The 16,682-nt window shown below is 58.9% G+C and overlaps 1 protein-coding gene across 9 annotated transcripts in view; it reads left to right on the forward strand.

Annotated features, from left to right (window-relative positions):
- The window catches only part of IGSF9B (immunoglobulin superfamily member 9B), a 52,624-nt gene that overhangs the window by 11,891 nt on the left and 24,051 nt on the right, over nt 1-16,682 (forward strand). For 6 of the 9 annotated variants that reach the window (XM_042237634.2, XM_060404271.1, XM_042237633.1 and 3 more), the window contains exons 4-15: nt 4,267-4,418; nt 4,651-4,768; nt 5,756-5,897; nt 6,154-6,299; nt 8,386-8,528; nt 8,810-8,950; nt 9,033-9,149; nt 10,501-10,651; nt 11,346-11,469; nt 13,493-13,668; nt 14,629-14,855; nt 15,499-15,583. In XM_042237634.2, coding sequence (XP_042093568.2) covers nt 4,267-4,418; nt 4,651-4,768; nt 5,756-5,897; nt 6,154-6,299; nt 8,386-8,528; nt 8,810-8,950; nt 9,033-9,149; nt 10,501-10,651; nt 11,346-11,469; nt 13,493-13,668; nt 14,629-14,855; nt 15,499-15,583 — 1,722 coding nt within the window. Of the gene's footprint in view, nt 1-4,266; nt 4,419-4,650; nt 4,769-5,755; nt 5,898-6,153; nt 6,300-8,385; nt 8,529-8,809; nt 8,951-9,032; nt 9,150-9,180; nt 10,252-10,500; nt 10,652-11,345; nt 11,470-13,492; nt 13,669-14,628; nt 14,856-15,498; nt 15,584-16,682 lie in introns of those variants that run through there. The other 3 variants (XM_027959456.2, XM_042237632.2, XM_060404272.1) reach the window with 2 other exon arrangements.

Raw genomic sequence — 16,682 nt, forward strand, 5'->3', positions numbered from 1 at the left:
TTCTGCCCTGAAAACCCATCGAGGGCCCTGGGAAAATAGTGTTTTAGCCTGAGACTGGCCTCTGGGACCAAACAGACCTAGGAGTGGTGGCCCTGGGGCAGTGGTCCAGGCTGCTGACTCACTGCACGCAACTGACTCCTGTCAGTCAGTCCCCAGAGACCAACGGTGGGCTTATTTTAAACCTTGAGTGGGGTGTCCCCACTACCGGTGAGCTTTTGAGTCAACTTCCTTTCAATGCCAGCTGTTGTCTGTGCCGGGAATGAAAACTCAGCTTAATATTAGTCCAAGCAAAGTGTAATTAGGAAGGTAAGCCTACCGCTGATGGCACCACTGATGGAGCGCGGAGCCAAGAGCCCCCACGCTGCCTGCTTTCTCGTGCTGTCTCCCGAGGCGGGCTGATGCCGTCACAGCCCTGCCTGCCTCCCGTCGCCGCTGGGTCCTGTCCAGGAAGTGGAGGCGGGAGGACCAGCAGGGAATGCGGCCCGACGACACTGGGCTTGTGTTGTGAGGCCACCTCGTTCGCTGTCTGAGCCAGGACACCCACCTCCCCTCGGGGAGCTTCACTATTCTGTTTCCAAGAACCGTGCCTGTGTGCAGGGCTGTAGTGAAGATTAAAGACGCCTGGTGCCGCGTTTGGAACGTCGGCTGTGCGGGGGTCATGCTGTGCAGGATACGGGTCACCCTCCCCCTCATGGGAGAGAAAGACCAAGTCGGGCAGCCCAGGAAGGGCCTTGGGCTGGCAGAGGTGGCCTGGGTGGTCAAAGAGCCGTTGGGAATTGACCCGTGATCAACATGTGTTCCTGAATGTCCACTCGGCAGGCTCTGGGGGTGTGCAGACCGAGCTCTGAAGGATCGTCAGGGGACAGTCAGGTCCACAGGTGACTGCAGTACAGCTTTGGGAGCATGAGGGACAGGGACTTCTCTGAGGAAATGAGCCCTGGGCAGAGACCCTTTGGGGAAGAGGAGTTGACCAGGTGAGGGGGGTCGGGGGGTCAGGCTGGCAGGGTGTTTTAGGGCAGAGGGAACAGCATGCCCGGAGGCCCAGAGGAAGCAGAGCTACCACATTCAGGAGCCTGGTTGGTTGTTGGAATGAAGGGCCAGGCTTTAGCACCGGAGCTCAGCTCATCATGGAATGCTTTCCCTACCAGGGCCCTGCTCCCAAGGTGAGCGACCTCACCCTCTCTTCCTCCCTCCCTCCTCCTGCATTCTGAGGTTTCTTCTAGAGTAAATACTCCCCTTATTGAAGGAAAGAGTCTGGAGCACAAACATTGCATTTCTTCCAACCTAGAATGTTTCCTGTCAGGCATTTCTGACCGGGATCACCCTGGGAAAATGAAGAATTAGAATCACAAGTTGTCTCCTTCTCCTTCTGTGTTTTCTTCAAGGCCAGTTGGGAGGAAGCAAATCCAATTATTTCCTCATTGCATGTGAAATACTAGAAAAGGCCGAGTCAGGCCTTGCTTTCTGTCAGTGAACTGCTCGGAGGAGAGGCCAGCCTATTTCTAACCTGCATGATTAATTATAGGGCATGTGTGAAAAAAGAAGAATTAAGCTGGAAATGCAGCTGGCAGGCTCACACCTAATCCAGTAAATAGTCGGGAGTCAACCATTATTTTCCTGAAAACTTGAAATTGTTCAAAGTGCTTTCCTGATTAGCACCTAAATAATAAAGTAATTATCTAATTAGTAATTAATTTGTCACTTCAGGACATAATTTATTGTATTATCTTTTCCTTAAGCATGACACAGAGGTAATAGAGGCCGAGGCTGTGTGAGCTGTAGTTCAAGAGCAGGCTTGGCAGCAGGACTCTGCTAGGATGGGCTCACGGGCCAGGGTAGGAGGCAGTATGGGGCTCGGAAGCCAGGTTCCCTTTGTAAGGGCTTAGAATGTGTTTTGGGGCTTCCCTGGTGGCTCAGATGCTAAAGAAGCTGCCTGCAGTGCAGGAGACCCAGGTTCGTTTCCTGGGTCGGGAAGATCCCCTGGAGAAGGGAATGACTCCCCACTCCATCATTCTTGTGAAGAATTCCATGGACAGAGGAGCCTGGCAGGCTGTAGTCCATGGGGTCACAAAGAGTTGGACATGACTGTGCAACTAACACAGAAAGTGTTTTACCATCACTTTTGGTGTGTTTAACGTCGGGTTAGGATTGGAGAAGGAAATGGCAACCCACTCCAGTGTTCTTGCCTGGAGAATCCCAGGGACAGGGGAGCCTGATGGGCTGCCATCTGTGGGGTCGCACAGAGTCAGACACGACTGAAGTGACTTAGCAGCAGCAGCAGCAGGATTGACTTTCTCAAAGATGTTTGTTGTGCGTGATGAAGACCGCTTCCCCGGTCACCCGGCCTTCACTCGTGGCCACCTTTGTGGCCACACCAAGCGGAGCACTGGGGAGATTGTTGAAGAAGGTCATCTCACCGTCGTCTTGTCTTCAGTTTTATGTTTGCGTTTGTGTTGGTATGTGTGCACGTGCGCTTGCAGGCATGCAGCTATTTCATGGCATTCATCCGTTCATTCAGCCATTTGTTGAGACTCTGTAACTTGCCACTTTTGTTCTGTTCAGTTGCTCAGTCATGTCTGATTCTTTGTGACCCCATGGACTGCAGCTTGCCAGACTTCCCTGTCCATCACTAGCTCCCGGAGCTTGCCCATGTCCATCAAGTCGGTGATGCCATCCAACCATCTTATCCTCTGTCGTCCCCTCCTCCTGCCTTCAATCTTTCCCAGCATCAGGGTCTTTTCCAATGAGTCAGCTCTTCGCATCAGGTGGCCAAAGTATTGGAGCTTCAGCTTCAGCATCAGTCCTTCCAGTGAACATTCAGGACTGATTTCCTTTAGGATGGACTGGTTGGATCTTGCAGTCCAAGGGATTCTCAAGAGTCATTTCCAGCACCAGAGTTCAAAAGCATTGATTCCTCGGCTCTCAGCTTTCTTTATGGCGCAACTCTCACTTCCATACCTGAGCTGTGCTAAAAGCTGAGCACATACTGGGATTTACGGAGATCTCTGTTCTCAGGAGACTTGGTCGTAAGTGCTTTAAACTGTCTCAGGGGACAGGACTGCAGCAAGTGCCTTCCTCAACCGGCTGACCAGGTGAGGCAGAGGTGGCATTTTAGCAGAGATGTAGAAGCACCAGAAGGGTGAGATGTGAGTATGGCCCAGGAAGGGGGGATGGCAGGTGCAGCAGTCCCAGGGATGGAATTTCTTGGCACTTATAGAAAGACAGGAAGGCTGGAGTGTTGGAGTCGATTTGAGGGATGTATGGTGGCTGGTGGACAGCTATGTCCCCTAACATTGCTTGGGCCTGGGGCAAGGCTACCTCCTAGGAGACCCCTCTCACAGCTTCTCCTTGGGGCCTCAGAAGTTCTGGGCAGCTAACAGCGATGACAGTATGGCAAGATGACCACCATTCAGTAGCTTTACGTTTTACCAGCTCCTCTCACAGACTCTACCTGGATCATTCCTCCCATCAGTGTGGAGGACAGGGTTTTAGGTAGAGCCCAGAATAGCTGAGCCCAGGGCTACAGGGTGAGTAGCTTTTGGACATGAGCTTGGAGCCTTGAGACAAGGTCAGAAGTCCCGGCCCAGCCCAGTGTTGTGGACCCTCAGGCTGGGCCAGAAGACCCCAGGTGATTGTCCAGAGGGTTGAGGATGATCAGGTGGCTTCTAAAAGCAGCTTCGACAGATGAGATGGGGTATGTTAAAAGCTGATTGTTTCAACAGGGTGGGATTTTAGTCAGGACTCCTAAGTGGGTGCTGGGGGAGCAATTTGGGAGGGAGTGGCCATGGCTGGGCTGGGAGAAGATGTAGGATTGTTTCTTCAGGGTCTAGGTGATCCCACGTCACCTGGTTTGTGATCCACTTTAGGCCTGATGGGGCTCAGATGGTATATGGCCTGCAACCGAGGGCCTGGCTAGGCTGGAGTTTCAGAAAGACGGGTCTCTGGATGGTCGAGGTGTGAATGGCTGCAGGTATATGGGTGCCTCATTTATCCCCGTGTCCCTGGCGCCTCTGAGGCACCCTGTGGTGCTGGACAAACAGTCCTTTATTTGGAATTAGGCGGATACAACAGAGAAAGTTTGGGATTGGGATCCAGCCAGACTGTTGAGTTCCAGGTCTCCCTTCCAGAAGGCAGGTGGACAGAGCCTGTCTCCTGCTTACCCCCTGCCTCCAGGAGTGCCCTGGACTTGTGGGACGGGCCCCGGAGCAGGGTGCCGTGTGTGGGACAGCCAGCTAATCAGCCCCCTGTGCCTTGGGTCTCTTGCAGCTCCTCCTACCTTTACAGAAACACCCCCTCAGTACATTGAGGCCAAGGAGGGTGGTAGCGTCACCATGACCTGCACAGCTTTTGGGAATCCCAAGCCCATTGTCACTTGGCTGAAGGAGGGGACACTCCTAGGTGCTAGCAACAAGTACCAGGTGAGTGTCGGTCTGTCTCGGGCCGCCGCACCCCCTCCTGGCTGCCCCCCGCCTCCTGTCCTGCCACCAATTCACCATTGCGGAGGCGCAGGTGGGGCTGGAGGTGGCAGGGTGACTGGGCGGTACCTGTGACCTTGGAGGTTCCCCAGTGCACAGGCCCCGAGGCCCCCTCCACCTGAGAAGGCATCAGTGGGGCCCAGGGTGGGAGCTGAGTCCATCTGCTTGGCTCCAGGTGAGTGAGGGCAGCCTGACGGTGACGTCGGTCAGTCGGGAGGACAGAGGCGCCTACACCTGCCGCGCGTACAGCATCCAGGGGGAGGCAGTGCACACCACCCACCTGCTCGTCCAAGGTGAGGCCTCCTGAAGGAAGTCCTGGTCCCACTGAGCTGGGGGTCTTCCCAGGGTGTGGGTGGCTTAGCTGGGGATAGCAGGGAACCGGGTGGGGTCTCATCCCCATATTGTGGCCTCCCTTGGTGACCCTCAGTGGCCCTCCCATGGGGTGGCAGGAGGCACCATGCCGACTGGGTTTCTGGTTTCTCTGAATGTCCAGGTGGTGTCCTGCGGTGTCTCCACCTTCCCCGGGGGAGGACTGCCCCCTCCCCCACCAGACTCCATCCTCTGGTGACTGCCTTAATAAGTAAAGGTTTGAATTGAGTCCAACCCCAGAGGCTTAAATAACATGGAGGGCATTTGTCAGGGCTGGCATCTGTGGGGTCAGCACCTGCGATGCTCTGCCTGGGGCCCTGAGCCCCCCAGAAGGGGTGGCCTCTGTCCATCTGCTCCACTTCCCTCACCTCTGCTGGAGGGAGCCAGGGAGTGGCTGCACCCGGCCTCCTGACTTGGGCGAGAGCGGGTGACATCCACAGGGTGTCTGGAAAGTCAGCACCAGGGCTGCTGGAACTGCAGCCGTGTCCTCTGCTTCTCCTCCCTCCTCTCCTGATGCCCCTCCACCTGTGGTCAGCCTCTTACTCCTCTAGAGGCAGGCCGGTTCCTTCTGTGGGTCGAGAGAGTGGTCTTTCTCCATGCCGTGTGTGTGTATCTATGGAGGCGTTAGTTGGCTATTCAGGGGGCCAGGTTGGCAGAGGGGCTATGCGTGGCCACAACTCTGGGCCCCTTGCATCCTTGGGACCTGCAGGGTGAGTAAGAACCTGAGCATAGGCAGCAGCTGGATGCGTCTCCATGACAACTGCTCAGTTGTGCTGCTTGCTTCTGGACCACTGCCGGCCTGGTCCCTCCTGGGGCTAGTGGCGCCCCCTTCCGAGGGGGCAGAGCCCCCTGGCAGCTGGTGCTGTGGTCCCTTCCCCCCAGGAGAGGTCACATTTGTCCCTGTCCCCCAGGGCCTCCCTTCATCGTCTCCCCTCCTGAGAACATCACTGTCAACATCTCCCAGGATGCACTGCTCACCTGCCGGGCGGAGGCCTACCCCGGCAACCTCACCTACACCTGGTACTGGCAGGATGAGAACGTCTACTTCCAGAAGTGAGTGCATGCCCTGCCCAGAGCCCAGCCAGGCCTCCCGGGGGTGAGGCTTCCCAGCAGAGACTGCCTTTGGGCTCAGGGAGCTGGTTGGGATGGGAGGGTGGGCTGGGGTCCCCTTCCTGTGCTCTGTGCGCTGAGACCAGTGTCAGTGTGGGGGGCGCCTATCCCACGCATCAGCCATAGGGAGGACTCATGGGCACACTGCCCTGGCATCGCATGGAAGACCCTCTCCTCCATGTGTCCTGTGTCCCTGCAGTGACCTGAAGCTGCGGGTGCGGATCCTCATCGATGGGACCCTGATCATCTTCCGGGTGAAGCCGGAGGACGCGGGGAAGTACACCTGCGTGCCCAGCAACAGCCTGGGGCGCTCGCCCTCGGCCTCGGCGTACCTCACTGTGCAGTGTGAGTGGGCGCACTGGCCGTGCTGGGGAGGGAGGGCTGCCTCGGGGAAGGTGGGCAGAGGAGGGGCCGGGGCGAGGGAGGGGGTCAGCCCTGGAGGAGGCCCGCCCGGGGCTGGTTAGTTAGTGCAGGTGAATGGAGCCCGCTCTGGGTCCTTCTTCTGGCCATGCAGTTGTCCCTGTCCACTGATCCATCCCGCCGGCCTCACCCTGGCTGGGCTCAGGGCCAGGCTGGCCTTCTGGACACTGTCCTCGTGCTGGTGCCAGCCAGCTCCTCTGTCTGCACCTGGAGTGAGGTGCTTTTTCTCACTATCTGAGGGTGTGTGGCTCACACCTGGTGGGGCGACTGTCCTGCCAGCTCTCTGCTCCCCTGCTGTGTCGGCGAGGGGCACAGGCCCTCTCCCAGTGGCTCATCCACTCCTGCCAGCACCAGGCCCCTCTGGGCCTTCCTTCTGCGGCTCTCGGGGCTGCCTGAGACCCAGAGCAGCCGAGGCTTCTGTGCAGCATCGTTCAGCTTGCTGGTTGTGGTGGGGAGAGGATGTATGATGAGGGCTTGTCCCTCCCTCCTGATTGGTTGATGGCTCTGTCACTCAGGCAACACGGGCCCCTCTTGATGTGGTAGATGACAGGCGCTCCATCACTTGACGGCTCGTGTGGGAGAACCAGGCTCCCCCACAGCATGGAGGGGCAGGCAGGCGAGAGTGTGACTGTCTGGAGAGGGCTTGGAGGCGGTGTCTGCGCTGAGGATGTGAGCAGAACAGCTGGTGACCCAGGAGGCTAGCAGAGCAGAGGCCTGGTGGGGGGCTGCCTGAGTCCTGGCCTCATGCCCTCATGCAGTGTTGCTGCTGGTGGGGTCAGAGGCCTCCTCTCCAGTTTCCACAGCAGAGGATCACTCTCAGCTGCTGTCCTGTGAGTCCCAGGTTCTTGAGAGCTGTGAGGCCCCAGGACAGCTGTGTGACTGGGGCATCAGGTCTGTCCCACCCACACCTGCCGGAAGAAGAGGCTCCTTTGCAGACTCCTGGTGGGGCAGATCCCGTCTGCTGTGTCATGGGGCACAGAGGGGCAGAGACAGAGTCACAGAGCTGGTAGGAGTGGTCCCAGAGGACCCTGACCTGCCTGGACGAGGACTCCTGTCCTCCAGCTGCGGCCGTGCCTGCCAGGGAAGCGTGGTTTCCCGTCTCCTTCCAGCGCATCACCCACTCCCACTTGTCCTTTCTTACCTCCTTCCTGCCTTCAAAGAGAATCCGGGGCGGGGGAAGGAATGAGATTTTCAGGTGGGTGAGACAAGGATCTTTATTTCTACTAAAAAGCAGTGTTCAGAGTATTTCCCATTCATAAACCCTTTGAAAACCTTGGAGGGGGAGAAAAAAAAGCCTCCACCATACAAAAGTAGGAAGCTATGTCTAAATATACACCTCGGCCTGGTATTTATGTAATGCTCTTCGGCGGAGGGCTCCAGACGCTGACAGAACCGCCCATTCATCCCCACCGCCTCCTGGGGAGTTCTGGATTGTTCTCCTGCGTGGCCCCTGGGTGATGACTCACCCACATTGCAGGGCTGCTGCTCTTGTCGCCTGAGAACCTTCTAGAGGCTCCATGGCCAACTCTGCACCCCAGCTACACACACGGAAGACCGAGGCGGGAGGGAGCGCACAGAAGCAGCCTTGTCCCGAGGGTGTGGGGAGAGGAAAGGCCTGGGGTCCCGCCTACTTGAGAGGGATGCTATCATCTTACTGGTCTTATGAGTGGCCAGACACTGGCTTTAAGGTTGGGAGTCTAGGGGCTGGGGTGCTGAGGGTCCCTGCTGGCCACCAAGTCTGCAGACAGAGGTGTTCGGGGGGAATTGCAGGTGGGCAGGAGCGGCAGTGCCTCGGTGCATTCAGACGGGGGTTCTTAAGGATGCAGGACTGGACAAACGGGACAGCCGTGCTGGCCTCTGGGTGGTCAGCCCTGGGGGTGGGCCGTGTTGTGTCGTGGCCCCACTGGGCTCGCACCTGGTGCTGCACAGAGTGCTGGGCCCTGGGCTGTGGGGTGGCTCGGCCCCTGCTGAGCCTTCTCACCCCTGCTTGCCCCAACTCCCGCTCCTGCAGACCCAGCCCGAGTCCTCAATATGCCCCCTGTGATCTACGTGCCCGTGGGGATTCACGGCTACATCCGCTGCCCCGTGGACGCAGAGCCGCCGGCCACTGTGGTCAAGTGGAACAAGGACGGCCGCCCCCTGCAGGTTGAGAAGGTGCTGGAGGGCCGCGTGTGGGTCTCGGGAGGCCCCTGGCTTTGAGATGCTGCCTCCAGGGATCTGGTTCCCGGCAGGACCCTTCCACTCCCCTCAGAGTTCTGGGAGAGCAAAGAGCTGCTTCCCATGGGGCCAAGTCCAGCAGGTCTGGCCATCCTCCCAGACCCGAGATGCCCCACCCCACATACCTGCCCACAGAGGGGCAGCTCAGGTCTGGCCAGTGGGGCTGGACTGGACGTCAGCACTGACCACAGCTCCACTCCACTGTCTGTGCCCCGCAGAACCTGGGCTGGACTCTGATGGAGGACGGCTCCATCCGGATTGAGGAGGCCACAGAGGAGGCTCTTGGCACTTACACCTGTGTGCCTTACAACACCCTGGGGACCATGGGCCAGTCTGCCCCCGCGAGGCTTGTCCTGAAGGTGAGACCGGGCTGCGGGTGCCTCCGTGTGGGCAGGCGGGCTCCTGAAATGCCTGATGTCACGGCCTGGCCTGTCCTCTTAGGACCCCCCGTACTTCACGGTGCTACCGGGCTGGGAGTACAGGCAGGAGGCTGGCCGGGAGCTGCTCATCCCCTGTGCCGCGGCTGGGGACCCCTTCCCCGTCATCACCTGGAGAAAGGTACTCCTGGGCTCCAGGGCTCGTGGGGAGTGTGGTGGGGGCCCTTTCCTCATCATCACCTAGAGAAAGGTACCCTAGGGCTCCGGGGCTTGCAGGGGGTGCTTTGGGGGCCCTTTCCCCATCATCACCTAGAGAAAGGTACCCCTGGGCTCCAGGGCTCATGGGGAGCACGGTGGGAGCCCTTTCCCCATCATCACCAGGAGAAAGGTAACCCTGGGCTCCAGGGCTCGCAGGGGGTACGGTGGGGGCCCTTTCCCCATCATCACCTGGAGAAAGGTATCCCTGGGCTCCGGGGCTCCCAGGGGGTACGGTGGGGGCCCTTTCCCCGTCATCACCTGTAGAAAGGTAGCCCTGGGCTCCAGGGCTCGTAGAGGATACAGTGGGGGCCCTTTCCTCGTCATCACCTGGAGAAAGGTACCCCTAGGCTCCAGGGCTCATGGGGAGTGTGGTGGGGGCCCTTTCCTCGTCATCACCTGGAGAAAGGTACCCCTGGGCTCCAGGGCTCGCAAGGGGTACTGTGGGGGCCCTTTCCTCATCATCACCTGGAGAAAGGTACCCCTGGGCTCCAGGGCTCGCAGGGGGTACAGTGGGGGCCCTTTCCTCATCATCACCTGGAGAAAGGTACCCCTAGGCTCCAGGGCTCATGGGGAGTGTGGTGGGGGCCCTTTCCTCATTATCACCTGGAGAAAGGTACCCCTGGGCTCCGGGGCTTGCAGGGGGTGTGGTGGGGGCCCTTTCCCCGTCATCACCTGGAGAAAGGTACCCCTGGGCTCCCGGGCTCATGGGGAGCGCGGTGGGGGCCCTTTCCTCATCATCACCTGGAGAAAGGTACCCCTGGGCTCCGGGGCTGCAGGAGCACAGTGGGGGCCCTTTCCCCATCATCACCTGGAGAAAGGTACCCCTGGGCTCCAGGGCTCGCAGGGGGTACGGTGGGGGCCCTTTCCTCATCATCACCTGGAGAAAGGTACCCCTAGGCTCCAGGGCTCATGGGGAGTGTGGTGGGGGCCCTTTCCTCATCATCACCTGGAGAAAGGTACCCCTGGGCTCCGGGGCTTGCAGGGGGTGTGGTGGGGGCCCTTTCCCCGTCATCACCTGGAGAAAGGTACCCCTGGGCTCCCGGGCTCATGGGGAGTGCGGTGGGGCCCCTTTCCTCATCATCACCTGGAGAAAGGTACCCCTGGGCTCCGGGGCTGCAGGAGCGCAGTGGGGGCATGGCCGGGACTGCTCTGTTCCCAAGGGGCAGAGGAGGGCTGTGGGCTGAAGCCCAGTGCTGACCCCCTTCTGGAGCCCTGAGTGTCGGTGGCTTCTCTTCTGTCCTGGCCGCCCGCTCCCGCCCCCGTGTTTGGCCAAGGTAGGGAAGCCCAGCAGAAGCAAGCACAACGTCCTGCCCAGCGGGAGCCTGCAGTTCCGCGCCCTGAGCAAGGAGGACCATGGGGAGTGGGAGTGCGTCGCCACCAACGTGGTCACCAGCATCACTGCCAGCACCCACCTGACCGTCATCGGTACGGGCTCGGGGTTGGATGGGGCCTGGCGCAGGCATCCCATTCCCTGGGACTCTTCCGCTGTTGGAGACATTGTCCCTAGGACCCCAGCCTGGACATTATGCCTGCCCCTCTGGGCCAGACAGCCACTGTCCCAACAACAGCCACTGAAACATTTGCCACTGGCTTTAAGCTCAGTACCTAGTGGTGCAAAGTGGAAGCTGATATTCCCAGGCTCACTCACAGAGACCAAGGCCAGCCTGGGTGGGACACCTTGCCTGGCATCAGCACACTGAGTGGTGGGCCCTGGATTCAAACTCCTGCTGGAGGTGTTGAGGGCCTGCTGGACTGGGCTGCTCTCACGATGGTGTGTGGGTTGCCAGAGTCGTGTGGGATGGGCTTTTGGCTTTGCTGACCTCCATCAGGTGCACTTCTGGGTTCTTCAGACAAGCACAGTCCTGATGACCAGGGGCTGACTCCCCACCCCCAGCCCGTATCCCTGATGTTCAGGCCATCTCCTACTGGAGGAACCAGCCTCCCTGGCAGGACAGGTTTCCTCCTCCAGCCCCAGGGCCCTGGGCTGGACCCAGCTCCTCAGAGCTTTGTGGCCCCCACTGCTCCCCTGGGGCCACTGTGCTTGCGGGGCACCCGGGGTCACAGCCCTGGTCACGCGGGTTCACTTTCCCTGTGCCTGAGGTGTCTGCTTGGTCTCCAGGCACCAGCCCCCACGCCCCGGGCAGTGTCCGGGTCCAGGTCTCCATGACAACTGCCAATGTGTCCTGGGAGCCAGGCTACGACGGAGGATTTGAGCAGACATTCTCTGTTTGGTACGGACCTCTGTGAGTCACCCCTGCACGCCTCGCTCTCTGCTTATCCCTCCCCCATCAGTCCCCGGGGCTGGGGGGCAGGTTATGAGGAGGGTGTGGATCTCTGCCCGCTTGACCTTCCTCTGGATGGTGGGTGTGTGCTGCCTGGTGACGAGGCTTCTGTGGGCGGGGCGTCTGGGATGATGTCAGGGCCCGAATGGCCCACCATCCTGTGCTGAGTGTTCTTAGCTGATCTTGCGGCCCTTCCATGTCCTTGGCTCGCTCCTCTAGGTTCCTCTGTCCTCTGGAGTCTGGAAGAGACTCCTGATCTTGGGCATCCTAAGACAGCCCAGCTGCAAGCCTAGGATTAGCTTTACCCTGACCCTTCCCCCATGGTTCCAGAAACCAGTGTGAAGCGGCACTCACCGTCCTGCCCTCGTCTGCACACGTGCATTTTCTCTCTGGGACTGTGTGTCCATTGCCTTTGTGCATGGCTGTACATTCGTTTGGTGAGATGCAGTGATTGGAGATCTTTGCCGAAACCTTGGGGTTGACCAGCATCTCAGTGACGTGTGAGTCAGGCTGAGGACAGGAGGTGTGGAAAAACTGGGAGGAGAGCCCTCGGTTGAGGTCCACACTCACCTAGGGTTTTCCCGAGCCCAGAGCCGGCCACCTGCATCAGGGGCGACATTGTTGATCGGGGAGGGTGAGCCTCAGCTCCTCCTCTCCAGACCTGTCTTCTCAGGGTGTGTGTTGCCCCAGGCTCACCAGGCCTGGAGAGGAGGAGACATAGTTGGGGACTCTTAGAGACGCAGGCAGAGCCCTCCGTGGACTTGCAGCACAAGGGAGGTTGAGAGGGACCTGGCCTGTTTCCTAGACTCTGAGTACCTGGGCTTTCTGAGTTCTGGACACAAACCGGATCTAGGTGGTGAGCTTGGGGGGCCTCAGAGTTGAAGCGAACCCGGTCTCACCTCTATGGGGCAGGCTAGGTACTGCCAGGGGGCTGTGTGGCCAGGGCAGGGCATGTGGCCACCTCCGGGGAGGCCTGAGCAGAAGGTCTGGGCATGGGCTGGTCCCCTCGCTGCCTGTGGCTCTGCTTCGCTGTGTCACCCTGCTTGCCTGCTGGGGTGCCGGGTGGGAGGGGCAGTCTCGGGCTGGGGGGCTCCTTCCCCCCTTTTCTCTGCCTGCCTCCAGCTCTCCCATCTTGACCTTTGATGCTGGCTTCTCTTTGCCGTTCTTTCTGCTGCCCTGGCTCTGATTCCTGGGCAGAGGCAACTGTGAGCCGTCGGTGTGTAGGGACCTGGCCTCCTCGGGGATCCTCGAGCTGCCCGGCCAGTCCATCGGGAAGCCATCCCCTCCCCGTGGTGGCACTGGACAGTGCGCCTGGACACTGGCTTCGTGGCTGGTGGGGAGTGCAGCAGGCCGCAGAGCAGGGGTTGACCCGCTCACCGAATTCCAGCATTCTGCACCCACAGTGCAGCCGTCCTTGGTGACTTCTAACCTGGAAGGCTTTAGAATCCTGTCCCCATTGTGGGGAAGCGCTCTTTGTTTTTGTCCTGTGCTCAGCTCCTCCTCAGTGACACCAGCCTGCTTGAACAGAGCAAGCCCTCTGGGTCACACAGGCAGGCCCGCTTTGACCATCCCAGAGCAGCCAGGTAGCTGGGCACCTGGCCTCCCCTCAGGTCCCACTGGTGCTCATAGCTATTCTCCCACATTAGCACCTGCCTTGTTCTCAGTGTCCTCGCTCTCAGGGCAGGGCCACTCTTAAGACTCTGCCCAGGGTGAGGTTCTCTCAGAATGCAACTGATAATTTGACTAGTTTCTTGAGTGTCAACAATGCCAAGGGTCCCCTTTCACAGATGAGGCACCAGCAGTGGCTAGGGACCTGGCCTCATGGGGACAGGGCCAGCCATAGCTGAGGGGTCGCAGCCTGTTCCTGACCTCAAACCTGGGGAGGCCAGGGTGCCCCCCACCTCCAGCACTTGTGTGCCCTCTCCTGTCTCCAGTGTAACCCACCCCGTCTTCTTGTCCCCAATCCTCTCTCCCTTTTGGGCAGGATGAAGCGGGCACAGTTTGGGCCCCATGACTGGCTGTCCCTGCCTGTGCCTCCGGGACCCAGCTGGCTGCTGGTGGAAGCCCTGGAGCCTGAGACAGCGTACCAGTTCAGTGTCCTGGCCCAGAACAAACTGGGCACCAGCGCCTTCAGTGAGGTGGTCACTGTGAACACTTTAGGTGAGGCCGGGCCGGGGCACTACTGCAGGAGCTGGGATGGAGCAGAGGTTTCTTGCCCGCTATATGCAGGCACCTTGTTAAATGCCTTATATGACCATCACTGATGTAGCAGCAGGGGTCTGTCCCACCATCCCTCGGGGTTGGTCTGGACCTCAGTGCCCTGGCTGAGCACTTTGGGCGCTATGGGGCAGCCTCATGTGTCTTCAGGTGGGTGGGAAAGCTTTGGTTTCATCCTTCATGGCTGACGACCTATTTCCATTTTCCTGTGGCCTCATAGGGGGTTTGGAGGTCCTTTCTCCTCCTATTCTCTGCTGGCTCCTTCCTTTGGCCCCCAGCCTCATTTGGTGGCAGGCGTGGGCCTGTCTCCTCCTTCCTGACCCAGGGGCCCAGGAGGGGCTGTGTCCTCCTGGTTGCCGTTGTGTTTGTCCCCTCTCTGCGGCCAACGAGGGCAGCTGTGACCGGGCAGCTCCATACCAGTGTTGCCCGGGGTCCTTTATTGCCACCAAGGGGGCAGCTGTGGAGGCAGGCTCATCCTGCCCCAGAGCGCCCCCCCATGGGGGCCAGCTTTCCACCTGGGCCAGAGGGGACTGTATGGACAGGGCAGTGCTGAGAGAAGGTGTTCCTCCTCCTTCGGAAGGGAACAAAAGTATCTTTTTAAAGATACCACCTTACTTCCCAGTGGTTCCTGATGTTTTTCCTGTGAGGGACATGATGCTGTCCCTCGTCCCTTGGTATTATTGGCCGTGCTCTGGAGACAGAATCAGAAAGCTCAGGCCCGCTGCCAGGCCTCCTTCCTTTGAATCAGGAGGGCTCTTCATGTGACTCTGGTCCTTAAATTGATGCCTGCTCCCAGGGGATGTGACCCTCACTGCCTTGGGGTCCCTGTGCTGCAGGAATGCGTGGGTCAAGGGGGTGCAGCAGCCTCAGCAACCCCCTCATCATCTTCCCCCCACCCTGCAGCATTCCCTGTCACAACTCCAGAACCCCTGGTGCTGGTTACCCCACCGAGGTGCCTCACAGCCAACCGGACCCAGCAGGGCGTGCTCCTGTCCTGGCTCCCACCTGCCAACCACAGCTTCCCCATCGATCGCTATGTCCTGGAGTTCCGCATCGGAGAGCGCTGGGAGACGCTGGACGATGGCATTCCTGGCACCGAAGGGGACTTCTTTGCCAGGGACCTATCACAGGTGTGGAGCCTGGCGTTTGCTGGAAGTGACCGTGAATTGCTTCTAGAATCACTGGGAGCTCAGATGTCGGCGGGCTGGCTGCGTACTGCCACACTCGCACTCCTGCTTTCCCAGGGCTGCTGGCAGGGTTTGGGATTTTGGGGTTACGGCAGCCAAGGTCTGCAAGTTCAGGGCCAGCCCTGAGGGGTCTCCACATGCCGCCAAAAGCCAGGGAGCGCGAGGCGGGCTGGAGTCCGACATGGGCAGCCCAGGGTGTGAGCCCTCCTTCAGCAATTCTGAGTCCCTGGAGAACTCGGTATTTTTTTCCCAGCTGCCTCCCCTTATACCTTGGCGTCTCTCTAGCTGGAGAGAGGCAGCCGCTTATCGCACATGTGCCTGCTATCTATCCTGTCTTCCTTTCTCCCTTCCCTGGATGCTCTAGAGCTGGGCTTGGTCCCAAGAGCCCACATTGCATCTCTTTCTAGCTCTGCTTTCAGTGACCTCACATGTATAGCTTGGAATCTATCACAGTCCGAGTATTTATCCCATGGAAGTTGGCAGATACCCCAAGTTGCAGAGTTGGTTGGGGGGCGGTCAGCTGGGAGGGGTACTGGTGGCTGTCACAGGTTGCGCGGCTGACGGGGTGTCACCTCTGGGGCTGTAGGACACGTGGTACGAGTTCCGGGTCCTGGCCGTCATGCAGGATCTGATCAGCGAGCCCAGCAACATTGCCGGTGTCTCCAGCACAGGTACTTGGGGTCGGGGCAGCATCGGCGCACCAGCTTGTATGGGGAGAGGCTGAGCTGGAATAGAGGAGGGGGCGCCAGCTGACTCTTTGTTTCATGACCTTCAGGTGGGTAGGGTTTCTCCACCTGAAGAGCTGAATTCATGACCATTTCTTTGCTGTAGCCACAGAAGGAAATCCAGCTAACCTTCTCATTAGAATAGTCAAAAGGAACTTCAGTCCTTTTGCTGTCAAATTTCTGTTCCTCTGGTGTTATCCACTTGTGGGGTGACGTGGGGGCTGCAAATTGGAGCAAAGAGACAGAAACGGGTCAGCGGTGCTTACCGATGCCTCTCGGTAAGGCAGCTTCATAATTAGGGTGTTTCATTTGGAAAATTGCTGTTTGGTGTTGTTTTCCTCCGCTCCTTCCTCTCCCTAGATTTTTTTCAGGCTAAATAAAGCCAACTCCCGAGCACTGTCTCCATTTATCTTCCTTTCTCTTGGCTCTGGGCCCAATTCTACGCGTGTTTCTCCAGTTACAGTCCTTGCCAAGTAGCAGATCCCTCCCCCAGAAGTGGTTCCCTCGGTTTGGGAAGAGGCTTTTGCTTAGCGATCAAGTTGGGGCACACGTCCTTGGGCAGTGCTCGCAGGGCCCCCTGGAGGCAGGGGGCAGGAGGGGGCCCGACAAGCTCACGCTTGGGATTCCTGGAGATGCTGGTACGGTGGGGTGGGCAGGGAAGCGAGCCTTCCGGCGGGCCTAACACACTTCTGTCTTGTGTGTTGGGCACTGTGGGGCTGGTTTCTTTTTTTTTTAGTTTATTTATTTTTGTTTTCGGCTATGCTGGGTCTGTATTGCTGCATGGACATTTTCTGCTTGTGGCAAGCCAGGGCTACTCTCTGTTTGTGTGGTGTGGGCTTCTCACTGCTGTAACTTCTCCTGTTGTGGAGTGTGGGCTCTAGGGCATGCAGACTTCAGCAGTTGCAGCGCCTGGGCTCAGTAGTTGTGGCTCCTGGGCCCTAGAGCTCAGGCTCAGTGGTTGTGGTGCACGGGTTCAGTTGCTCCGCAGCATGTGGAATCTTTCCTGATCAGGCATTGAACTCGTGTGCCCTGCACTGGCAGGTGG

The sequence above is a fragment of the Ovis aries genome, chromosome 21, assembly GCF_016772045.2.
Source record: "Ovis aries strain OAR_USU_Benz2616 breed Rambouillet chromosome 21, ARS-UI_Ramb_v3.0, whole genome shotgun sequence".
NCBI classification, from domain to species: Eukaryota; Metazoa; Chordata; class Mammalia; order Artiodactyla; family Bovidae; genus Ovis; species Ovis aries.